At 34.3% G+C, this 27,721-nt stretch overlaps 1 protein-coding gene and 1 long non-coding RNA gene across 2 annotated transcripts in view; one reads left to right on the forward strand and one right to left on the reverse strand.

The window, feature by feature from the left end:
- LOC145695204 (N-acetylated-alpha-linked acidic dipeptidase 2-like) overlaps positions 1 to 10,090 on the forward strand; it is an 85,413-nt gene extending 75,323 nt beyond the window's left edge. The window contains exons 17-18 of the mRNA XM_081772189.1: positions 6,009 to 6,101; positions 9,704 to 10,090. Of these exons, the coding sequence (XP_081628315.1) occupies positions 6,009 to 6,101; positions 9,704 to 9,905 (295 nt within the window). The 3' untranslated portion in view covers positions 9,906 to 10,090. The remainder of the gene's footprint in view (positions 1 to 6,008; positions 6,102 to 9,703) is intronic.
- The window catches only part of LOC145695211 (uncharacterized), a 332,249-nt gene that overhangs the window by 155,078 nt on the left and 149,450 nt on the right, over positions 1 to 27,721 (reverse strand). The window lies entirely within an intron of this gene.

Raw genomic sequence — 27,721 nt, forward strand, 5'->3', positions numbered from 1 at the left:
AATCATTCATAAAATAAACATGGTATTATATAAAAGGTAATAATACTCTCAGCTGATAATGAAATGATTATATAACTGTCTTTGTATATTACTGAAATTATGATCAAAAATGTCAATAAAACTGGCAAAATTATTGGCTACTGATAAAATTTTATACAAAGGAACATCATTGAGAAACTGAATGGGTTTAAATATTTTCGGATTTCTTATATGATAACTGGTTGTATACAGAGTTATTATTGATAACAAATTCAAATTACCGTGAAGAATTGAATGCAGCATTTTAAGATCCAAAATAATCCTTCTTTCAGACAACTTTAACATACCTAGGGACATCCTAACTTCATCCAAAGACATACCTTCATAACACTTAAACTTCCAGCGTAAACAATCAAGAAAAAGATTTTGAATTGTCTCCAGAGTAGTAGATATATAATCTATATTTCTATTCCATATGATTGAACAATATTCAAGATGACTTCTAACATTGGAATAATAAAGAATAAGGCATGTTTTAACAGACTTAAAATCTTTGGACATCCATTTAAGAATTCCAAGATTCCTTCTCGCTTTGGAAGTTATATTCTCAAGATGTTGTTTGAAAAGCAATTTGCTGTCAAAACCAATACCTAAATCTTTAATAGTATCTACAATTCTAATTCGAGTATCATTTATGTTATAAATGAAAAAATTGGGTTTGTTTTATTCGTAATATTAATTGCAAAGGTTTTGTTGCAATTTAAAGGTAGTACATTGTTTTGAGACCAAAGTAGTATTTTATTAATGTTATTTTGGAGCACCAAACAATCATCCAAATTTACAATAGTTTTGTAGATTTTGAGGTCATGTGCATACAACAAACATTTACAATCTAAATTTTCTGTTATATCATTAATAAACATAAGAAATAGAAGTGGTCCGAGATTTGATCCTTGCGGAACACCGGAGTATATATTATATACGTCTGAAGGGTACCCTTATACCTAACCACAAACTTTCTTTGGGACAATTATGATACTAACCAAGTAATAAATATAATGGGGAGATCATAATGTTTCAATTTGTAAATTAAGATGTCATGTGGTAACTTATCAAAGGCTTTAGAGAAGTCGAAATAAATTACATGGATTTGACCATTACTTTTAAAGATAGGAAGAGTATCAGCTATAAGACATGTTAAGTTAGGTGTAGTTGACCTATTTTTCATAAAGCCATGTTGATAGATCATAATATTGGGATAAACATGATTATACAAAAAATTATATATTAACTTATCAAAAACCTTGGGAATGATACTCAACAAAGAAATAGGTCTATAGTCGGATAAATTTTTCCCATCAGTCTTGGGGATAGGAACAACAACGACCATCTTCCAATGTTCAGGATAAACAGAAGTAAATAAACTCCAGTTGAACAAAGATGTTAAGACAGGCGCAATGATGGACACAATGCCCTTCAATATAAAAGCACGTATACCGTCTAAGCCAGAAGGAGATTTGGCATTAAGATTGTTTATAGCCTTAGTTGCTTGCTCAGTTGTAATAATAGGATAAAAAGAATCATTACCCGCCAAGTCCGATAAGTCAATATGTAAAGAAGGACGCCTTTGATATATAATCTCAAATAATTGAGCCCATGAATTAGCTAAAGTTTTAAGATTAGACACATACACATCATCAACCATAATACTACTACTACTACTACTACTACTACTACTACTACTACTACTACTACTACTACTACTACTACTAATAATAATAATAATAATAATAATAATAATAATAATAATAATAATAATAATCCTTAAAACTAAAGACAACTGGATAGTTAGTGAAAGTGTTTAAGAATGAAAGAATTGGTGGAACAACAATGTGAGGGGATACCCTAGCATTTCGGAAAAACGCTTGGACATGAAGTTGTCCACTACAAACTCATATGTTGTAGGATCGAACCAGAGTCTTTCTCATATATCAAAGGCGAGTGGTCTACCACTGAGTCACTGTAACACCTATATTAGAAATTTATTTGAGAGAAAAATGTGTTCTAACAAAATGTGATGCGGTGGAAATAGAAGATACCAAGGAAAGAAAAGACTATCATTGATGACGGATATTAATTAAAGTGGATAAGTAAAAATATTCGCTGAGAATTGTTATGCATGCAATTTCTCAATTTGTGACAAGTGGACAAAATTTTAGAAGGAATCGTGTTCTAAGGAACGTGGTAGAAGGTGTGGTAGAAAGAAAACAAAGTAAGGAAGAAAGAGACCACAGTTGATCAAGTGTATTAAAAAAAAAAACTAAAGCCAAGAGGCGAAAAGGTTAGATAGGACTATAGTGGATGAAACTTCTGTATTTGCGGCAAGTGACCTGTCAGTAATAAAAGAATGATGATGATAATAATAAGGATAAGTGGCCAGTGACTTCTATTGAGATGGAGACAAATACACCCGATACTGACATCAACTACTTCTTTCTGACACACATGTTTCGTACCTTAAAAGTTAAAGATACTGTTTCTCAGATATATATATATTAGAATATTAATAATAATAGAATATATTGAAATATAGTATTGAATATATTACTATTGAATACATACTGTATATGTATATTGAAATGAAAGGGTTGATGGATTGTTAGCTAACAAATTTATTGAGTGACAACAAACAATAATACAATTAACACATTTTGCGTACTGCTATTTCAAGGCACGAAATAAGAGAATATTTAGTCCTATTAGTAAGAGTGGTGCCATTAGCTTATGCAGAACATCATTTACACAATTAAAACAATAAACACAACATTATTCATAGGAGCCTTAACAATTTTATGATTTTGAAGCAATTCAATGATTTTAAATAAATTTAATTAATTTATAACTAATAACACAAATGGGTAGTAATAGTAGAGTATCGAATTTACTGATTTTGATGTACTAATGAATTATTACCTGTCGGGAAAAAACATCCTAATCACAATCAGCCAGGTCTAAACCAAAGTGTCTATCCAGGAATATTTAAAGGATAACTTACGTTATTCCAGGTGGAATGTCCATAGTGGTGGTAACTCTTAATGTGCGTTCTAAAAAAAAAAAAAAGTCCGTCTAGATCCAAAATGCAAGCTTTGCCTTGTGATCTCTGAGATCAGTATTTATGTAACAAAGCTACGCACTTTCACTTTTCTAGTTCTATACGTCACCTGTTGTTGTTGTCTTTCAATATTCCTGTCTGTTTTAATTTTACATATTCTAGTTTCTGGCTATGAAATTTTTAAATACAAATTTTAATTTTTTTTAATATTACAAATAATTATTCTAAGTTATATCATAGTTGTATTAAACATAACACACACACCATATAAAACATAATCTCCTTTGAATGTGGGTTTTAAATCATACACCACATTGGAGATTTAATCCGATACCTTCTCTCACAGCAAGTTATTACAAATAGGGTATACAGATGAAGACAGTGGTTGGCTATCAAGAAGCTGCAATGATGGTATGTATGTATGATCATCAAAGGAACTTTTGCAATAAGAGTGAGTTCAAAGCGATATTCTGTATATCTGTTGAGTTTTACTGATTTATTTCCCAGAAATAGTTCTTATATTCAAAACCACAAAATTTTCCAATGTATCTGGAATAATTGGGAAAAATGTAATTAAAGAATTCTTGCTAGTGCTTTGTAGAAATTCTGGTTTCACTGTTTTCCGGAATTATTAGTAAAATAAACTTCTAGGCATTAGTGGATCCCGAATAGTCGTTTTGGAAAGCGGATCACCTATTGAACAAACGAATTTAAAGTGGACATATCTACGAATATGTTACACATTAAAAGAATTTCGCACGATGATACAATAAATTTAAATTAATAATAAATCGATTAAATACAAACCAATGAATAAATCAACTCAAAAGTCCCAGCTTCGGTGATGTTTTCGGTAACGAGTGCCGAAGATTCTACTGTGTATTTACTAGTAATGTAGATAAAACAAAATGCGCATCTTATGTTTGAACTTTCATCCCACCTCTACTTCTTTTCTTGGCAAGGATATATATATATATATATATATTAGTTCAAAGAATTTGAGCTTCTCATCCTCCGTTCTAGAGTTTTTTTCTTTTTTCTTTTCCTTTTTTTTAATACAAGAAATTAATCTTATACACACTCGTTTGAGCATTATCGTGACCTCCCCAAAGACCTAGGACCAGAAATATCCACAATTCAAATGATGACATTTTAGTAAGGTTTTGTAAAGCTTATTTCACACTGACTGGCTTGACAGGGAAAAAGACAAATAACCTTTGGAGGGGGCGGTCATCCTCTCTGTCCTCCTTGTGAATCTGCCACTGCTTCTAGGAGTAAGAAAGTGAATAATTTTTCAACGTTTCATTGTAAGCATAGTATAACATCATTCTTTCACTTAAAAGCTAGAACTTGTCTCTGGGAACAAAAGAATTGTTAAATATTGTGGATCAAATTATACTCAAACAATTATTTTTTATTTAAAGAAGTAACTTTTCCCAATAGTACAAATACTACATTAATTGATATATAATTTTTAAGATGTTACATAAGCTAATAATAATTTGATTTCAAATTCAAACTAGATCTGTTTTGTATCCAAATTAAATTTTTAAGGTTCTTCTCAAAATTATGTTTAAAATAAGTATTTAAATCAATATTTGAATGATAATGATATAGTATATATTGGTAGTGGCTTTCATAAGATTCTCTTTTCTCTACAGAATGGAACGGATATACGTCGTTTTGCCTACGGGTCAGATTACATCATCGTGTGTAAAACTTTTTTCCTTATTGTTTGTGTTGCTTACTTAGGGTCCTTTTCCAGATTCCAGATTTTCTGGTCAAGTTGTTATGTCATCCTTTCTAATGCATTATACGTGTATCATCAATTTTTTTTCTTAATTGCTATTTTCTGGCGTTTTACGTTCAAAATTCCTGGCCCTATAAAAATTTCTGGAAGCACTCAAAACTTCACAGATAAATATTTAACTACATAAGACTCATAAAGCTACTTCTCTAGAATTTATTTAAATATTATTAATAGCTGAATCTGGTCATTGGTTCTAACAAAGGTTCCAACATAATCTGAAAACATGTTTGAGGAGATCCGGAGTTATTATTATTATTATTATTATTATTATTATTATTATTATTATTATTATTATTATTATTTTGCTACACACCTAGACGTATAATTTCTTGTAAAGCTGTTTCCTAAACTTTCTAGAGATTATTATTATTATTATTATTATTATTATTATTATTATTATTATTATTATTATTATTATTATTATTATTATTATTATTATTATTATTAAGTATTGTGTCTTTCGGCAGCTTCTGGGGCTAGTGAGGTTTTTTCTTCTTTTTAATTTTCAGTTTGGATCTATTTCTTCCATGTTCCTCGATTTACAGCTTCCTCTTTTAAATTACAATATTTTCTTCTGTTTTTCAAATCATCTTTCTAGAGATAAGAGGCATATATTTTGGACACAATCATTTCGCATGCTTGAATAACGAGACTATAAGCTGTGTGAAACTGTAGAAAAAGTTTTGGAATATCCACAGTGCATAGAAAACATTAAAGGCATATATCAAAAGACCATAGTTATTTTCAGAGCAGAATTGTCATCAACCGTCTGCATATGATAGCGAATATTCGAGGGTGAAGAGCAACTGTCTGATTGTGCTCAGTGTAATTTTCACAAAAGATTGAGGTTTTCAGATACAACCGTGATAATGTATTTAGTACACTCAACTACTAGTAGTCTATGAAATACGTGTATACAGCGGCTCTGAGAGCTTTCACATCACTTACCCTAGTGTTTACAATAGTGCACAGTTCATTTGCAGCAGACAAATAATTTATTATTATTTATTGCAAGCTCGCCTCTTAATAATGTTTAGAACATAGAACTAATACATAAAACTATAAATACAACCTACTAAAATGTTTTATTTATTCCTGTTTTTCCAGTTCTTATGTGGTGAGGATGTTCAATGACCAGTTAATGCAAGTTGAATCATCATTTATTCTTCCAGGTGGACTTCCACAAAGACCAGAAATCAGGTAAGTAATCTTCACTTAGACTATGGATGTGCACGAGACAAGATTTGAGGCTGTCTCGTCTCGAAAATGTGCTGTAAAAGTGATGTCTCGACTCGAAAAACGTATATTTTTCTATTGGAAGAGCTGTGTCTCGACTCGAATTTTCTCAGGAAAATTTCTGTCTCGACTCGACTCGTGCGCATCCCTAACTTAGACTATAGGGAGAACAATTCACCCTTAGTTCTTTTTATCCTTTTTATGTTTGTAGCTGAACAAAAGTGAAGTGATTAAAGCCACATCTCTAAAAATAACAATAGAGATAGGTAAAGATTTTTTTTGAGACTAGGGTGAAGAAACTGGAATTTTGAATTTTCCTTAAATTTCCCTTTTGAGCAATATCGTTAATACCTGCACTATTAAATAGAGGTATCTAAATTCATGAGAACAGTAGCTGTGCTCAGTATCTAATCTATCTGTTCCCCATTCGACCCCTTCCCCCCGCGATGAAGAATTTGCGAAAGACTATCGGCTGAAAGAATAAAAATGTGAGGAAGATGGCTGGAAGTAAAAAGGCAAACAAGAGTAAAAGATGGAAGTAGCAACTTCGATTTTTAATAAAACTTTACAGATGACAAAGTAATGAACATTACGAAACAAATACTATAGGATGTGTTAATTGGTAAACTTTCAATTGGCTACAGTGCTTGGCTGTTATTGGTGATGTGTTAGGGCAAACTCCGCACTATGTGAGGAGCAGTAGAGTACAGTGCAGTGAACTAAGTAGACGGCGATAGTGAAAAAAATGGTCGGCCTTCCTCATTTACAAAAAGGTAAAAATATTGGTGCTTAATTATGTTGTACGGGCATTAAAAAGAGACAAATCTATTTGGTGTGTCGCGAAGGACATTGTCCAAGTTAATAACGGTCTACAAAACTCACACCAGCAACACATTGGCGAAGAGAAACTGTGATTGGGGGAAATACCATCAATAGAAGATTCCGCTGGGAATTAAAGCTGACTGTCGTTCAGAACCGTCCTGCAACGATACAAGTAACAAGGAAAATCAAACAACACTTCCACACTCGCGTCGACTAACATAGCCAGCCACAAATTACATGACGTGAACATACGTGATCGAGTTGCACGGGCGTAACCGCTGTTGATAGTAAAAAAAAAAAAAAAAGAAAAAAAAAAGAAATGTACCATATGTCAATGGTGCCATGAACATGCAGCATATACCGCTTATGCCTACAAATGTGTGGTGAATCATCGTTAACCTTATTTCAAACCACAGGCCGTATCCATGCATGGCGGACGCCCGACATAACGTTTGCTCAGCAGTGTCTCTGCTCAATTGCAAAACATACCTGCAGTCTTATGACGCTGCGAAACACAATATCCTGGTTTTCCATGAGTTCTGTGCATTCCATGAGCTTACTGGTTGCGTCAATGCGTGTAATTATGCTGCCATTTTAAGGAACCATGTGTATCCTACGGTCCAGATGTTGTTTTCGGGCAATGACGCCATGTTCCAGAATGATAACGCACTCACTCACAAAGCTGGGCTGTTGCGGCGTGGTTTGGGGAACATCAGCATGAAATTGAGTACCGTCCCTGGCACGCTTAATTCCATAATACCTGAACAAAATTGGGCATCTGTGGTTCGTTTGGAGACAAGAATCAGGCGCAAATTTTCGCCTTCATCCTCACTCATGGAACTGAGTGAGCACTACACGTAGAATGGTGTAATTAAGGAAACACGGATTCTTCTAAAAGTTGTGGTACCGACAATACGAATGATAGATCTCACAGTAAAAAAGCCCTAGTGGGATAAGTGGTCCCGTTATTGCTCCAAATATTTAAAAACACACGACTAATTACAAAATAAACGTAATTTATACCTATTTAGGAGATAATAAAGCTACACACACACACACACACACACACAAATAAATTTCTGTGCACCGAACCCCAGGGTTTGGATTCGATTTATTTATTACGCAGAATCCAAATTTTGAAGCCCCAAGACAATCGACCGTGTCAATTTTTCTTTTATGGGCGAAAAACTAGCGATTTTGCATAGGGAGATTACACATAAGACAGCCATGCAAAAAAAAAAAAAAAAAAAAATCTGTGCATTGGACCCCAGGGTATGGATTCGATGCATTTCGGTACACAGAATCAAAATTTCAAAATCCCAAGACGATCGACGGTGTCTTTTTTTATTGGCGAAAAACTTTCAACGAATTTTTGTGCGAATTTTGGTATGTAAGACAGCACATATGTTTTTCACCTATGAATCAAAATTGACACGATCAATCGTCCTGTGGTTTCAAAATTTGGATTCTGTGTAACAAAATAGATCGAATTCCCATCCTGGGGCCCGATGCATAAAACTTTTATTTTTAACGTGTGTGTGGCTGTGTAATTTATACTTACTGTTCGATGCCGTCCTTCACATACGTTAAAGAAAGACTTAACTTTTTAATTTGGGTCTTATATCACAGAAATAAGACACGAAATGCACGATAAAGATTTTTTAACATATTGTTTAACGTCTTTTCAACATTGCTATTATATAATACATGGAACCTCATATGTGTGCTCAGTTTATTGTGAAATCCTAACCTCATATGCAATCTATTCAAAGCGCAAGAAACACAACATATCAATCATTCTACTGAAAAAAAGCCCTATCGTACAAGCTGACACTCTTAGGTATATATGTACAGGTATATATGAATGTGTGCCAGTTTACAGTCGTTTCTAGCAGACCTCATGAATCTCCTTTTATGCTTCGAAGCAAACCCTGTTACACATCCACTGGTGCATTAATTGAATCTAACTTCGAAATAGACACTATATTTACTGGCCTCCATCCGAAACTTTGTTCTCGAGTTATAACTCTACATTTTCAGCGGATTAAAGCTCTGGCATGACGCATTTGTGTACCCATGTTTATATATATATATTGGGAAAGAGAGAGAGAGAGAGAGAGAGAGAGAGAGAGAGAGAGAGAGAGATAGTACATTTATATACCAGGTAATTCAGATTAAAGAGTGAAACAAAAAAGTAGGATAGGAAAAAGTCAAAGGGAGCATTATGATTGTCCCACAAGACCTCCTGGGGACAATCACCCCTGGATTCACCCGAAAAGTTTAAATGCTACGGTATGTACATAATTTGATACATTATTGAAGGTATCGTGGAAAGATAAAGAGCTTTTATGGGAAAAAGTTTCTCGTTTGGAGCATCGTTTGGTAAATAGCTAGAATTGAATTGTGAACTCTTGCAGTCAGGTAAATACACAATTAAATGATGGCTATTTTTTCTATAAAACTTGTTTGTTTTCCATTATCCTTTCAATTATGTATCAATTATATACATGCTGTACCATTTAAAATTTTTGGTTACTCCTCGAGGCCTCTAGGAGGTTCCCTTGGACAAACAGCATGTTCAATTTGACGCGCTCTCTGATATTTTCCTATATCATTTTTTGTTTCATCCTTTTATCTCTGTTTGTGTTATAATATATGGAAGCTTATAATTAACTTTACATTCTTTACTCTGAATTAATTAACTTTATTTACATTTGGTGTTTTATGTTACTATTTTTATACAGGCATGCTGTGTTTGCACCGAACACGTATGACAACTATGATACATCTGGCTTTCCCGGTGTAGCTGATCTCCTCCATGGGTTATCCAAACTGAAAGGGAAAGAGTTGGAGGAACGAGAGAAAGCGATCAAACGCCATCTGTCGGATCTCTTGGTAGTAATACATCAAGCCAGTGATCTCTTGCAGCCGGTGGAAAAAGTTTAATGGTAGTTCAGTTTGAGATCGGAAAAAGACATTTTAAGAAATCCATCCTGACATCGACGATTGTGTTTCAGAGTGGCTGTGAAAAGTTAAATCACTTGCCAAAAGAAAAAAAATATAATGTAAGATTTTAAAAATATTTTCTCTGTAAAAAAGTCCAAAATAAAATATTTTTTTTCTTTTACTAAGCTCAAATTATTATTCTTCGTAATACGGTATTTAAATCGTTTCCTCAGATTTATGGGAACGTTTGGAATATAAATTAAGATGGTTACTAAAATTCTGTAAATTACATGCAGATACAATCATGAAATTAACCAAAAATATGGAGTTGTTTAATATGTTTTCAACATTTCTAACAAGAAAATCGCCAAGTTGGTAATAATGCTCAACTGATTTCAGACCACGTTACTTTATTTTTATTTTGTTAGTTATAGCGCATAAGCATCTTTGTTCAGGTCGCAAAGATGGAAAGAAGATATGTAAAGGTTCTTGAGAAAATTCAACACGATCTTGTATAATAAGAAAAAAAAAAGTAAAGAAAGAAAAAACGGGAAACCAAACAAACGGTTTTGTTGATCCGAAAAGGTACTAAAAATACTTTAATACAGGAAGTCAATACTTAAAGTACTACGAAAAATTATCACAAAAATTCTTGTCTTTTCACAAGAATCCGCAATTTTACCCACCACCTGCACACAAAGCTATATTGTGCGGATATCGGCATTCGCGCAGACTTCTATCTATACGTATTACTTTATACATTTCTTATTGGAAACTTACAGGAAGCTTCATTACTGTTTCGCGCTTTTTAAACACATTGCTAATTCTATAAAAACAGTTATATAGAAAAAAGTTAGTATTAGCCCCTCCTTTCTAATAGAAGCAGGAGTGGATCCAGAAAATATAATATACAAACTGATATTTATTAAAATTCTTGCTCCTCCTTATCTTTATAATAATAATAATAATAATAATAATAATAATAATAATAATAATAATAATAATAATTATTATTATTATTATTATTATTATTATTATTATTATTATTATTATTATTATTATTATTAGCACCGAGGAACAAAAATTGAAAATGGATCATGACTGACTTGAAATATGTATGGGGCTTAAAATGAGATAGGAAGAAACTGCAAATGATAATGAAATATATATTTGGGAACAGCAATCAATAGCATTATATTTTGAAAATAATATCGTTTAAATGTCGTCCTCTGCTTCTGCTTCAGTCTTTGGAATGAATTGATCTGATCTTATTGCACCAATAGTTCCTCGAACGTGTTCTGCCGAAAAATGCTGTGGCAAATTGGTAGCCTAGATCAGGTGATCTCTTCTTCCTAGATTAATTACTTTCTGTGTGATTATTTCAAGTTCCAGATCTATGACAATAAGCAACGAATAGTTCGTGAACTAAAACATAACAATGGACATGCCATTGCAAATTTTATCGCACAATGTGTGTGCAAAAGTGGTGCAAAACTGGGAAAACATCTTGTTTCTATATAAAATTATATATCTTGTATATATATAAGTAAAATTATCACTAATAGATTTCAATTTATCTTGTTATAATTTCAGATAATTTAATTGACAAACTTCACAAAAGATACATAAATCGTAATAATATTGGAACATAATGACGAGGAATGAAATAGGAGTACAAAATGATTATAAGAATATTATTTGTTTTGTTTTCTTGTTTTTGTTAAATTAATTTAGGGATGACATGTTTGTTATTCAGCATAAGCATTTATTAATAGTCCCTTTAAGACTTGAATTTATGGTATTGATGATTTTTCTTTTACTCTCCTATTCTCTGGGTGGTTTGTATATTGAAAATTACTCTTGTCTTTTGTTTTTGACTTTTAGAGTTTGTGAGAGGAGATTAGGAAAAATGAAATGAAATCTTTGAGTTTTATGTCCCACGGTTATGCCGGTTAGGCTAAAGGAGACGGTGATTATGAGAAATGAATGAAATGGTGGAATGAAGAAAGTGGGAAGAAACGGGAGAACCCCGAGAAAACCCACAAGCATGGTGTTTGTCTACCACAAAGTCCACACGGTGCGAGCTGGGATCGAATCAGAGACCCCAAGCACCGGAAGTGAACGCTCTACCACTGAGCCACCGCGCCCTTAGGAGATTAGGATTATCTATTCTGTTATCAATTGTGCATACTCACTGAAGATATTACTTAAATTCATTAATTGTGTTAACATATTTACTATTTATGTTGTTTTCAATCTATATTGTTTTCAACTTTAAATTATGGCGGGTAGTTTAATTTTGTCTCACTAGTATTCGCTTTTTATTCATTTTAATAAATGGTATGACATTTATTCCTTGGGAGATAGGTTATCACTTTAAGATAAATTTTAATTCTATTAAGCATTATTGTTATTCTTATAATTATGAATAGAGAAGGATTATTTAATAGTTCATTTTATGTGCCTGGTTTTATTAGTTTAATCTTAATCTTACTTGTGTACTTTCAGGTTTTCTTCTTTTAGTTTCTTTATATTTTATTTTTTGAAGGTTCTTTAATTTCTACTTTATTCTTAGTTTAGGTTGAGAATGCCTGCCGGAGCGAGTGTAGGCTGGATTATACCTGTAATTTTATACATTATTTCTTCTTTACTTCTTTTAATTGGTACATTTTTACGATGGTCGTTCCGCAAGTAATGCCTCCTATTTTTTTTCATGGAAACTAATGGAGATACATAAATAACAACAGCACAGCTAAACAGAGCAATATTTCATCTACAGACTGTCATTTTTCCACATAGTTCCCACCATTCGTTATGCACTTTTGCCAACGATGAACAATAGCCTGTATGCTTCGCTTGTAAAAATCGGAACCAGCTGAGGCTGACCACTTCCTTAAAGCTTTAATGTTCCAGCATTTTTTCTGAGGCATTACAACCGACATTCAGCTTTGTAAACAATTCTCTGGTCGTTATCCGGCGATCAGCACGGATGAGTTGATCAAGACGTTCTTCATTGCGAGGGATGGCAGCTGTGTAGGGCTTGTCATGAACACCCTTTTCACCACCTTGAAAATGCCGTACCCATCGCCCCACATTGCTCATGTCTATTGTATGGTCTCCATAAACCTTTACCAAGCGCCGATGGCTTTCAATCGGCGCAATTCCTTCAGCAGTGAGGAATTCAATCACACATCGTTGTTTTATACGCACGTTTACAGCAGGCTTCATTTTGGAACACTCCTATGCTGGCACTAACTACCGCACAACAACGGGACCAGCTGCAAATAAAAGAGGATGGTTCAAGCATTAGCACCACACCAACGACATTCTGGCACGGACATATATAATAAAGTCAACACAAAAAGTAGGATTCATTAATTTCGGAACGACCCTCGTGCTTGAAATATATTAGTGGTAATTTGTCAATAACTAGCTTAGGTTGTGTTATAGGGATAGAGTTGGTTATTGTTTATGACGTTTTTAGTTCATTTTTGGTTACCACGAGCACATGTTGAAACACCAGTTAGTGAATCAATGGTTTTAGCTGGTGTTCTTATTGAAATTAAGAGAATAAGGTTTATTACGTGTTATGCTTTTTATGGAAAATGTTGCTGTGAATATAAAATTAATTTGATTTGGTATTAGAGCTGTTGGTATTTGATCTGTGAGATTCATTTGTCTACGTCAAGTTGATGTGAAATCTTTAATTGTATATTCTTTGGTAGCACATGTTTGGTTAGTGTTGATAGAGCTGATGACAATGGGACTATGAGGTTCTAGAGGAGCTTTAACATTAATAATTGCTCACGGGCTATGTTCTTCTGGCCTGTTTTGTCTTGCTTTCATATTTCTTATGAATGATTAGGGAGTCGAAGATTACTAATTAGTCGAGGATTGCTGTCCTTTACGTCAAGCATGACTTTGTGATAATTTTTGTTAATAATTGCTAATATAGTAGCACCACCAACATTGATTTTTTAAAGGGAAATTAGTTTATTAAATAGAATCGTTGGGTGGTCATTAAGAAGGATGGTAGGTCTTGCTTTTTTTTTTCAGTGTTGCTTATAGTCTACACTTATATTTGTATACAGCTATTCCAATTTGTATTCTTGTTAAGGGAGCAGTGTGCGAAATTATTTATTATTGATTCTACATTGATTCGGAGTATAGATGCTCTCGTAAGATAGTAAGTGTTTCTTACCATATCGTGTGTTTCAATGTGGCTAATTTAGTACACTGTGGTATACTACTATTGGCGGGGTTTTATTCTCAGGATTTAATTTTAAAAATTTCTTCATTATCCTATATTTATGTTAGATTTTATAATTTATTTTTTTCTAGGAATTAACTGTGTGTTATTCAATTCGACTTAGCTTTAATCTAACTGGTAAGGGATTTGGGGCTTTGTAATTCACTCAATTAGTAATAATGCAGGGCGAGTAATATGTAGAGGAATATTGGGATTAGTAGTAATTGTGGTTTTAGGTGGGGCAACTTTAAGGTTATTAATTTTTCCTAGTGTCAACTGTGTTGTGATGTCTTTATATTTGAAAATAGGCGCGTTATTGGACTGTGTGTGGGTTTGGACTGTGAGAGGAGTTGGACTGTGGGTAGAATTTATTGGCATGTTATTTTATAGCACATTCTTTATTGGCTTTTTGAAATTTTATTTTCATTCTACTGTAATAGGAATGTATGTGGTTTTTACCTTATCTTTGCACTAATTTTATTATTAAAATCCCTCTTTATGTAGCGGGAAGTTATAATAATATTGATCAGAGTTGAAGAGAGGCAATAGTAGCGCAAGAAATTGATCAAAGCTTTAAGCGCTTCAGTATCACTTCAAGAGTCTCCAAAGAACTTATTTGATATGCGAGGCGTATTTTTTTTAAGTAAGTACTGTTAGAAATTTGAAAAAGCAAGTATATTTCTCGTAACAATTTTATTGTCGCATGAAACAATGTACTTTAATCTACCCTTCTACATACCGTAGTTTCTACGAATAGGGTATATTAAGGCACTTAGGGTATCGTACAACAAGCTTGTAGATACCACCCTCATAGAAGTCAAGCAGACTGATTTGACTACCACTTAGGCCCGTATTTATATATTGTGCGCCACTGTGCTCTAAATAATTTGCCACCCCTTCGAAAACGACCAATATTAAAGTTGAATTCATAGTTTTTGGAGTCGTTGAGACAAGGGCGCCGATTTCTCTGTAATTTTTTTTGGGGGGGGGGGGGCATTCAGATGTAGAAGGCATATATATGAGGATTATAAGACAAATTGCATTCAAATTATGCCAAATAGTGTATCTTCATAAATACAATGCGGGACCCACATGAGCTTTGGGGGGGCCCGGGCCCCAGGATCTTCGCCCTTGCGTTGAGATGAATAGCGACAGTTTTAATCCATTTCAACTTCAAGGTCATATTCCACTCCCCAGGGAGCGAGCGAGATTTTAAAAGTAATCAAAAAGCAGATATTAGTATTGCATTCATAGTTTTCGAGATCGCTGAGTTTAACTGTATCAGTTTTCATAATGTTCAAGTTCATCCTCATCCCTTGGGATGGGGGTGATAGACGATGACTTTTTAAAAATAATCAGACTAGCTAATTAGTAACTACTGTAATTGGAGTGAATTAAACATATTAATATATTTTCTCGCGTTTGCGCAGGATTCTATGGTAGGGTGGTTCGAAAAAATCATTTTTCTATTTCCGGAACGCTATTGTGCGCAAAAGTTGCCATTGATATAGACAAGAAACAACCCAAAAGAAAAATTTTTATTTGCATATCTTCCGGTCCGACATCGCCGTTGAAATTTGAAAAATCCCGTAAAAACAAGAAATTTTCTATATTTTCCTAAATGGACTGAATAATATAGAATGATTACCGTATACATATCCTAAAGGTATCTTTAAGTATGTAAAAACAACTTTAAAATAAATAAACTGTATTTATTCTTTATAGTATCTTCTGGTCCCGCATCGCTGTCAAAAATTAACAAAATTTGCGAATTTAGCAAAATTTGACGGCTTAACATGTTTTTTAAAAATTATTTTCTTAAAACACGTAAGAGAAGGACACTACTCACCATGTGGGAATGGCTCCATGTCCCCTAAAAATTTCCATTTTCCCCTTTATTTTTCCCCATTACTAATGACTTTAAACTGATTTATGCGGGAACAGCGGTGGCACAGTGGTAGAACGTTGACCTCAGCTTCTTCTTGGTTCGATCTCAGCTCGCGTCAAGTAAGTTTTGTGGTGGATAAGCACCGTATGTGTGAGTTTTCTCGGGGTTCTCCCACTTTCTTCATTCAACTATTTCATTCATTTCTCATCATCACCGTCTCCTTTAGCCTAGCCAGCATAATCGTGGGACGTAAAACTGAGGATTCAATTTTTTTCTAATTTTTTCTGATTTATGAAAAAATGTAGGTATGGATGATCTTGACAATAGTGTAGCTCTGATGAAGCTGTTTCTAGCACTGTGTTCACACACTATACCGGAAGCTTCCGTCAGAAGCTTAACACACCTTCCGACACCATTAGTATGACATGGGAACTTCTTGAAATTCATAACTAGCTTAGTGTCTGCTTATAAACTACCTTATTTCGTTATTAGTCAATGGTCTTAACATAGGAGAGCTAAGATTACAGGTATCCCATTGTATTATTTCGGTGTAATCTTTAGCTACAATGTTCATGTTTGGTGGCCAAAATGTCTAATAGCATCACATTCAAAAGCTACTTTCTTTGCCTTCCAAAGTCGTCTGTTCCTAAGCTCTCGAATGTGGTTTCTGTCATTAATGACCATCGCCAAAAGCAAATTTTCGGCATGAACAAAGTAAGCATTCTGTTCTATAACGGGGTCTACAACATATTTCAGCTCTTCTGGCAAAATACCGCGTTTTCTGAATGGTCTCGTAAATATGTTGTGGACTTTCGGTTAAATGTTGCTCAACTTAATGGCAAACCTCATAGGCATATATAATATTAAGATAATAAATAAACTCCATGGTTCTGGATACTCACAATAACATTTAAAAACACATTTCTGACCACAACGAAATGAATTATATTAATAACTATACGTTTTTTGTTACAGTTTCAAGGACCTAACGTCCTCTTCATCAGACATTGAGAAAAGACAGATGACAGTAAATCTTATAAATCTTATATATGTGGATCAGCCCATTAATAGCACTTGCACAGAACTCCTCTGAGTTGAGGAAAACCACGTATCCATCGCAGTAATTGTTTCATCATCATCATCATCTGCAAAACGCTTACTCTGCATATATTTCTTTATGTTTGAGAAGAGGAAGCAATTGGATGGAGTCAGATCGGGAGAATATGGTAGGATAGGCAAAAGTTGACAAAGGCAAAGATTGGCGTACAAAAGTGATTGTTCCTAGTGCTCGGTGTGCCGATACACTGTCTGCTATAGCTTATCCAGACTTAAGAGTGGACTGTTGGTCTTATAGGAACAGCGATGCCAAGTTGAGCATTAAAAACAAATGCAGAACAGATCGCGCTTCTATTATACTGTCGACTGATGTTGCCAACTCACGTAGTAAAAAAAGAAATCCACACCACAACGATTAATAAATAAATAAATAAATAAATAAATAATAATAATAATAATAATAATAATAATAATAATAATAATAATAATAATAATAATAATAATAATAATAAACAACTTACCACATTGAATCAATCGCACTCCAAAGAATCAATTCCTTCCATATCATCATCATCAGTACCATCATCATCATCATCGAAAATTTCAGACGATTCTTCTTCAGAAGAGTCTTCACCCAAATGAATAATCAACGGCTCAACATCGTCTTGCAGCTCATCTGCTTTCCACATATCACTTTCAATGTTTATCACATGCCTGACGTAGTTCTGCCAATTTTCTGTTGTTACACGCTCAAACCCTTCATGAATTAAATTTTCAACGTCTTTAACTTTGAATGTTGTATTATTTGCCCCAACGTAGTGTTTTACTTGAGACCACACTATTTCAATAGGGTTGCGCTCACAGTGATAAGGGGGTAATCGGAGAACAGTGTGTCCTAATTCTTTAGCCCATTCGTCAGTCTTATATTTTTCATATTTAGGGCGATGAATGCTTAATCCATCAAATCTTTCTTTAATATATCCTCATCATACTCGATATTATGTAAGGTTATCCACTGTCGCATGTCGTCTTTCTTCCAAGATTTGGTTGGCAGTGGCTCCTTACGGCGACTATGATAGGATGCATTGTCCATTACGATAACAGACCCTGGAGGAAGATTTGTGAGTAACTGATTCCGGAAGTATTCCTCAAACAAATCTCCATCCATTTCATCATGAGCGTCAGCCGTATTTTTCTTACACAAGAAAACCAATTTTGCCTCAGCTACGAAACCCTGTTCGTTGCCAGCATGAACCAAGGCATATCGCGGCCCATGACCTGTTGGATGTTTAAGTCCGCAAGAGAGTCCATACATAAAAGCTTGTTTTGCTGTTTTAATTGTTTTGTCTTTCCACTCTTTATCCACGATTATCCCAATATTTACCCACGATTCGTCCATGTATACTATGTTTCTATTTTGATTTCGAAATTTTCTTATTTGCCGTAGATATTTGTGACGCAACGACACAATAGCCTCTCTCTATATATAAGCATGGCCTTACTCTGTCTTTTCTCATAAACTAATTCAATCTCTTTTAGAAGTACGTGGAACGTCGATCTTTTAAAGTCCGGCAAATCGGGATCTGAATTTAGCTGTTTGAGAACGGAATTGAGTGTTGGTGGCAAATTTCTAAAGAAGAACTCATGGACCTTTTGTCTGATCGCACTCCTAACAAATTCATTATATTTTACAAATCGACTGTTCTTTGCAATTTTCTTTCTTAATCGTTTCTTGTTTGGTGTTACTAAAGGTCCACGTGATAACTCGCTTCGAATTTTAAAAACAGTCGTCCTGGAAGTTTTCATGGCTTTAGCTGTTGCACTCGCGACTCAACTTATACTTTTATCCGGGTTTTTCTTCTTTAAATAATTAAACACGTTCATAACAATAGCCCTTTCTTTGCTCTTCAACACTTGACCACTGTTACGCTGAAAAGAGGTGCTGGCTGTAACTTCTTCCATTTTGATATATTAACATACACTCACGCACCTATTCACAGTCAGACACGCGCGATTTTGTTCCCAGAACAGCACAGTACGTAAATAAACAATCAACAAAATGCCGAATGCTCAGATGCCACGCTCCGACACACACTGCACTATAGCAAAGACACAACAGAGAAGAATTTCGTCTGGAATCTGACATGAGTCATCTAGTGCGACAATAGACGATACAGTATTTTAAAAAAATACGATTCAGTATTAGCCCCACCCACCACACCAAACGGTTTCCATATTTCTTGGTGTAGTTTCTGAAACCAATGTTATTATGAAACCCAACAGAAATCACAGCCAGTTATGAACTCCCGAAGAAATTTCAATGCACAAAAGATTTAAAAAAAAAAAAAAAATGAAATGCGTCCTACAGCAATTCTCGCTGAAATTTCCTTCCCGACGAGGAATACATAGACCTATATATAATTAATAATCGAACTCAGATGTTCCGAGAAACACTTCATGAATCAGTGTTTGGCCTAAGAAGTTTTACACTTAGCGTTTATATTTAATACAAATAAGTTAATAGTTTTGGAAAGATATGGATTATGGCTGTAGCTTGGTTAAATAATAATAATAATAGACCTAATAAAACTGAAGTACTTGAAAAACATCCCACAGACCATCCCCTGAAATAATTACTGCCTTTTTCAGAGTGCCCCCGTGGATGACTGGTTACGCTCGCAGCCTTGTAATCAAAGGGTCCTGGGTTCGATTCCCGGTGGGGACACAAGTTGTTCGAATCTCGCGTTAAGCTGCAACAACTTTTCCGCTTTCTTTCCTTTTCTGATTAAAATATTTTTCTTTAGTTGAGATTGAAAAAAAAGAAAGAAAAGGACATGGAAGTAAGATTTTACTTTTTCTTAAAATCAGAAAGATTTCATTCAATTCTTTCTGGCCGTACTTTTATTTCTTTTTAGCTATCTTTTTCGTACTTGAAATCAGTGGAAGTGACAATAATAATGAGCGCATGAACGTAGGTTAACACTATGGTCAAATTTCTCGTCAGTTGGCAACGGTATCTTTGAGCAGACATTTTTAATCTCGTGAAAATGCACCGGCAACGTTCTAGCAGCCGTTACGCTTATCGTGTCTTCCCCCTTCGAGTTTAAAAAACAAAAACTAGCCATTAAAAGCTAATTAAATACTTTATAAGGAAAAGAGATGTTACGAAAATTATTTTTCTATCGTCGGTAAATATTTAACATTCTTTAAGATAAAGTACAGTAGTGAAATCGGTTCTCTTTAAGGGGATAAGTACGCAGTAGTAAAAGCCCATAAGCAACCATAGTACAGACTTAACTCCGGACGAGCTATAGAGGTAGCTCACCTTTCAAGAGCAAACCCCATCTCTTATATGTATAACGTTCCCTAAAATTTACAACAGGTTCCTATAATATGGTTATGTGGATATAGCCCTCTTTGAAATTAATCAGTCAAATACACAACCTCGTGCACCCAAAACACGTACATCACGACCTTACTGAATGAATGCTAAAGTTTTGGTTTTTGTGGGGAGAGGGAAGTGAAATATGTGTTAAAATTAATTATTACAAAAAACATTTATCCAACAATTTTCTTTAAATATAGACATTAATTTTACCAAATACAAATATTACACACTTCGCTGTATAAATTTGAACAAATCATGTAAAATCTTTATTTCCAAAGCATTGCGTTAAGCAGCAAATAGAAAATAAACTTTTTTTCTGCTTCTATTCTATTTCTTTACTTTGATTTTCCAAACCAGTTCTTGCAAAAACTATGTTAGCTTAATTCACCCTAACAGTATGTTTCCATGTTTTGCTCATTTACTTGGAGAGGAAATAGGAAATATCAGGCCACTCAGGGACGTACGCAGGGGGTGGGTTCTGGGGGTCCGGACCCCCCCGAAATTTCGACTTTTGCGCAAATTGAGCCTAATTTTAGCGGCAATTTGAGGAATTTTAATATAAAATACCCTCATATTGAGTTTCGACCCACCCCGAAATAAATTTCTGCGTACGCTACTCAGGCCACTCTTTGGAAAATTTGTGAGTAAAATGTGTTAATTCAAAAAAAAAAAAAAAAAAAAAACCAAATGCATAATGTTTAAATACTTACTTTATGTAGGCAACTAGCGTCTAACTCAAATATTAACGTAGAAACAACACTGTGAAGTTTATAACAAAATACTTTGGTTTGTGTAATATTTACCTGTACCTTGGGCAGAAAGTACTCATACATATGCACTATACTTAGTAGAATGTTCATTTCATATTAACAAAAGAAGAATGTTTTTAATATATGTAAGTGATTATTATGGGATAGTTGATGATATGGACATGTTTTATGGTTACCTAGTCAGTGAATTTGTGTACTTAACAGTTTTAAGAAAAGGATATTATAAGTTATATCAAATAATAAACCAGTTTAACATCGTTTATAGACGTTGTCAGTTTTATTAAAAAGGTGAGATTAATGGTATTTAAAATATCGAAGCTAATATTTTCGTGCTAAAGAATTACTACCACTTCGGATTTTTACCTCAACAAACGAACCAGGTTTACGACTATCTTTTTGATAAGTCGTTGTAAAAATTTGGTTTGCCGGAACCCGGGATTATGTAAATTCAATTCCCGAAGAATAGTAAGATTGAATTTACTTTTATACTACATTTAATGAATACGAACTTAACCATATTGCGAAGTGGTAAAGTAATCATAAGAAAAATGGTCAACGAAACAATGCAGCAGGAATCAAATACTAGTGACAGCGATGAGACTAGTGTAACACCAGGATTGACATCGGAAGATATCTTGTTAGCTTTACAGCGACAAATGATGCAGATGTCTACCGAGATAAAGCAGACCATAGAGCAGAAGTCTGACGAAGCTAACAAGCGATACGAAGAATTAAAGCAGACCATGGAACAGAAGTTCAACGAATCTAACACGACCATGGAACAGAAGATAGAACTGAAGTTTGACGAAGCTAACAAGCAAAATGAAGAATTAAGTAAACGAATGGAACAGAAGTTTGACGAAGCTAACCAGACCATGGAACAGAAGATAGAACTGAAGTTTGACGAAGCTAACAAGCAATATGAAGAATTAAGTAGACGGATAGAACGGATAGAACAGAAATCAGATGAAACGAAACAAACAATTGTCCAGGTGGTGAACGACATATCCTCACAGTTCGAGGAAAAGTTAAAAAGGATATCCGATGAGTGTCAAGAAAAGCACAATCACCAAAATCAAGAAATTAGTGCTGTAAAAAAAGATTTAGAAGTAATAGAATCTTCCATTAAACAGCAAAAGATCCAGGTCAGCAACAACTCTAATAACATACGTGTAAATACACAGTTGTTAGCTACTATTCAGGAAGAGATTAGAACGTTACAGGCTAAAGACAACATTTACCGTAATAACCTGGGTAGTGATCGCTTTGAATTTCCCCACTCACCAGAGATGAACTCGCCTTCGCCGGGGTCTGATGAGGATATTATACTAGAAGAAAGTTGTCCGAAGAGTACTGATGAGCGAAACATAGATGGTGCCACGACACAGCACGTCACAGATAGGGACTATCACTCAACAAGAACAAGGAATGAGAAAAGGAAGGTAAAATTAAGTGTTAAAATGAGTGAAATTCGAGCTATGAGCAAATTCAGTGGTAAGTGTAATGAGAATGCTACTTCTTTCTTAGAGAAATTCCAAGACGAATGCAATATAATGTGTATCGAACGATCACAATATATGAAATTAATACCCCATGTATTACTCCCACCTTGTTCCTTATGGTTTAAAGCAATACGTGATCACATTAGTTCATATGAAGAATTCAAAGCGGCATTGATCGCAAATTATGAAAATGACTTTTTGCTGGCAAATAGAGATGCCACCCTTAGAAATCAACACTTCAATCCTCGATTGCACAAATCTGTTGTAGAGTTTGTTGTAAATGTCTACAACGAATTAAAGGTCGTTAATCCTTTGCAATCGGAATCGAGAATAATAGCATCGATTCGAAATTTGCTTCCATTTAAATTGCAACAGATCTTATTTTCCACACAGTGTATGAGTTTCAGCCATTTATTGATGCTTGTCCAATGCTACGAAACTCAATACCATGCCATGAATCCACAATCAGGAATGGGTAAAAATAAGAATAATTCAGATCATTTGGTGCCTGTTCGGAATTTAAATATCCGAAGTGTGAATAATATGAAACCTAACCTAAGCCGAGTATACTCTAGCAATCAAAATGAGCAAAATAGACAAGGTTATGCAGGGAATACGCCTAACCTAATTAATAGTAGCAATTCCTATGTTAGACCATATAGTCAAAATAGATTTAAAAATCGACGTAATGTATGGCGAAATTCCAGAAATACAGCGAACTACGTGGATAGACGTAATTGGAGATCAAGAGATGGGATTTCATATCAACATCAAAATCACGATGAAAGACATGTACAACACAATGTAGAACCTAATCATGATAGCGCAGTACAGTGTACTTTATTAGAACCGTATGCAAGTTCGAATGTAACCTGATTACCGTTACTGAAATTAGGTTAAATTCATATTAGTTATAGATTCTTGTAAATTTTCATTTTTGAGTTTATGTGTAAATATCAATAATGAAAACGATTCTTATAAATACTTGAAGTGCTTAAATAGAGTTTTAAGTAGACTGGAAAATTAATTTTCAAATGATTTTTATTCTTTCTTGTTAATATGAGGAATTATAATTCGATTTATAATTAATTAAAAGCAAAGATTATTTATATTAGATTGATTTGTGTTGAAAATTTAATTGTCAAAGATTATGTTAAGAAGAAGATCTATTTTATAAAACTAATTATTCAACGACTACCTTGTAGGAAATTCTTCTTTATTATAAAATCTTAGTGCTACGATGTATACCTTTAAATGCAACATCTGACTTATTTGTTATTTAATGCGCCCGCAAGGATTAATATTATTTGTAACCCACGTTTGTCCTTTACATTTTTCGAAATCGCAACCTTCGACGACTAATTAAATAAGCGACGATATTTTAATAAGGAAATATATTAATAATATAATGGATAATAATGAAATAAATATAATTAATGTGATTAAAGATAAATATTGATGAAATGAAAGAATTGTTATGAATGTATTTATATATATATGTATATGTGAAATATAATGAATAGATATACAAGGTGCGATTAAAATATGATGGACATGAGTAATGTAAAGAACACTAATGTAAACGGACCAGTGGTTCTTGAAGATAAAAGCCAAGCCTACTCATGACTTTTATATTCAGTCCCTTTGTCGAGCGACATTTTTATATAACAAAATACTTTGGTTTGTGTAATATTTACCTGTACCTTGGGCAGAAAGTACTCATACATATGCACTATACTTAGTAGAATGTTCATTTCATATTAACAAAAGAAGAATGTTTTTAATATATGTAAGTGATTATTATGGGATAGTTGATGATATGGACATGTTTTATGGTTACCTAGTCAGTGAATTTGTGTACTTAACAGTTTTAAGAAAAGGATATTATAAGTTATATCAAATAATAAACCAGTTTAACATCGTTTATAGACGTTGTCAGTTTTATTAAAAAGGTGAGATTAATGGTATTTAAAATATCGAAGCTAATATTTTCGTGCTAAAGAATTACTACCACTTCGGATTTTTACCTCAACAAACGAACCAGGTTTACGACTATCTTTTTGATAAGTCGTTGTAAGTTGGTTCTAACTAACTAACTCTATGGCCGATGGAACCCGGAGGTTCAATGCCGCGTTCACAAAAGCTCTTCACTGACTTCTATCCTTAGCTAACTGCATCCAGTTTCTACTTTGTATTCCAATCTCTGCGAGATCCATCTTAATATTGTCCTCCCATCTGCGCCTAGGTCTTCCTAATGGTCGTTTTCCGATTGGTCTTCCAGTCAAGACTTTGAAAGCGTTTCTACTTTCTTCCATTCTAGCTACATGACCCGCCCACCTAAGCCTCCTAGACTTGACGACCCTAACAATGTTGGGTAAACCTTATAAATTATGTAGTTCCTCGTTATGAAGTTTCCTCCATTCCCCATTCCCGTTCCTCTTGGGTCCGAATATTCGTCTCAGGATCTTGTTCTCAAATACTTTCAGTCCATGTTCTTCCCTCAGAGTAAGTGACCATGTATCGCAGCCATACAACAGGCATGATTATCGTTTTGTATATTTTAAGCTTCAGATTCCTCGACAGAATTCGCGACCACAAGAGATTTTGAACTGAATAATAACATGAATTACCTGCTTTTAGTCGACATTTAATTTTTTCGTGAATGATTTTCCTCTGTTAATATTGATCCTAGATATTTGAAACTATACACTTTATCAAAAGTATTACTTAATATTTTAACGCATCTCTAATGTGCTCTATTACGGTCCCGACGCACTTCCATGCATTTAGTTTTCTCTGTATTTACTTCTAAACCCATATCCCTGCAAGCGTTTAATAAGATCTCTGCATTTCTTTCTATTGTTCTTCTATCATCCCCTATTAAATTTACATCGTCAGCGTAAGCCATAACCTAGTAAATACCATTCCACACTAGGCTCTGGTTGCTATCTTTGATTTTCCATACAGCGTATTCCAGAACAAAGTTAAATAATAATGGCGACAATACATCTCCTTGCTTCAGGCCATTTTCGACGTAAAAGCTCGTGGACAAAAATTTTCCTACCCAGACTTTACTTTGGGATTCATTTCAACATATCTTAATTAATCTAATTAGCTTTCTCGGTATTCCAAATTCTGTAAGGACGTTGTATATTGTTTCTCTCCTAACCGAGTCGTATGCCTTTCTAAAGTCAATAAATAGTTGATCTACCGGGATATTGTATTCCCACTTGTTTTCGAGTATTTGGCAAATGGTACATATTTGGTCGATAGTTGATCGATTTCGTCTAAATCCGCACTGATAATCTCCAATAATTTCATCTGCGAATGGAGTGAATCTTGCTAATAGAATATTTGAAAGTATTTTATAGGATGTTGACGGAAGAGAAATGCCTCGATAATTATTACAGTCAGTTTTGTCGCCTTTCTTGTGAATTGGAACAATAATTGATTCTTTCCACTCTTGCACCAATTCTTCTTTATTCCAGATAAGGAGAATGAGTTTGTGTATCTTGTTCCACAATTTTTCGCCTCCAGCTAAAATTAACTCAGCCGGAATTTCGTTGACACCCGTAGATTTGTGTTTCTTTAATTTCTTTATAGCGGTTTCTACTTCTATTCGGTTGGGTTCTGGAATATACGGTTCTACGGTGTGTATCTCCTTTTCTCCACGCACACTAGTTTTTGGTTGCGTGTTAAGCAAATCGTCAAAGAAATCTTTCCATCTATTTAAGATGCTATCCGTATCAGTAAGAACTGTACCGTCAGCTTTCTTTAATATATATGTAAGCACGAGGTTGATAGCCTTTCTTAAATTCGCTGATCCCCTTATACATGTCTCGTATGTTTTTATTTTTACTATTATCTGCAAGTTCCTTAATTTTAGCTTTCAAAAAATCGCGTTTCCTTGTTCTAAAAGTTTGGAAGTTTTCCGCTTGATATCTGCGAAATTTTGTGTAGTTATTTCATTCGGATTTCGTAGCCAGCGTAATTTTGCCAGTTTTCTCTTCTCTGTTAGTTTAATGCATTCCTGGTCAAACCATGGTTTGTTCCTATGTATTTCCGCGTGTCCCAATTTTTCTTTTGCTGAAATTTTAATGCTGTCTCTAATTTCAATCCAAGTATCCTCAACACTAATGCACTCCGAATCTTCTAAAGCTGAGAATCTTTTTGAAATCTCAATTTGGTATTCCTCTCTCGCCTGGCTCTCTTCTAATTTCTTTAAATTGAATCTCTCCGTTTTCGGACAATTAATATTACCTTTATTCAACGATAATCTCTCTCGTATTATCGCTGCTACCAGGTAGTGATCAGTGTCACAATCAACCCCTCTAAACGACCGGACATCAATTATGCTAGATTGCCTTCTTCTATCTATTAAGACGTGATCAATTTGATTATGTGTTTTTCCGTCTGGTGATGTCCAAGTGTATTTATGAAGGTCGCGATGTGGGAATTTTGTAGTCTTCACGATTAGGTTTTTGGATGTTGCCAAGACCCTCTGCCTAACTGGTGATTTTTATTTCCTTCTCCGTAAAAGAACATACAATTTCCGGAATTCACAGATCCATTTCCTCCCACCTAATTTTCTGAACTCCTACTAGGTCCATTTAGTATTTATCTAACTTATTCGTTACGGATTTTAACGCGCCTCCGCTATAAAGACTTCTAATATTTCATGTTTCAAATTTCATGTCCATTTTCTTTTGCTGAGATCGTGCCAAGTTATCAGTCCTTGTCCGAGGCTTTTGTGAATATTTTTGAACAAGTTTTTTTTTAATAGGATGAGGTTATTAGCCTTACCCAAACCCCCAAGCTAGAGGACCACTCCTAGTCGGCTGTCCGCGACTGCTTATACAGTATATTCGCAGCTATCCTCTATATCTAGAGGCCTTCTCCTCGATCCGCGAACTGAGGACGCGCCATGCCGTGATGACAAGAACCCACGTTACACGGGTTAGTT

The sequence above is a fragment of the Thermobia domestica genome, chromosome 9 (assembly GCF_964235325.1).
Source record: "Thermobia domestica chromosome 9, izTheDome1.hap1.1, whole genome shotgun sequence".
NCBI lineage: Eukaryota > Metazoa > Arthropoda > Insecta > Zygentoma > Lepismatidae > Thermobia > Thermobia domestica.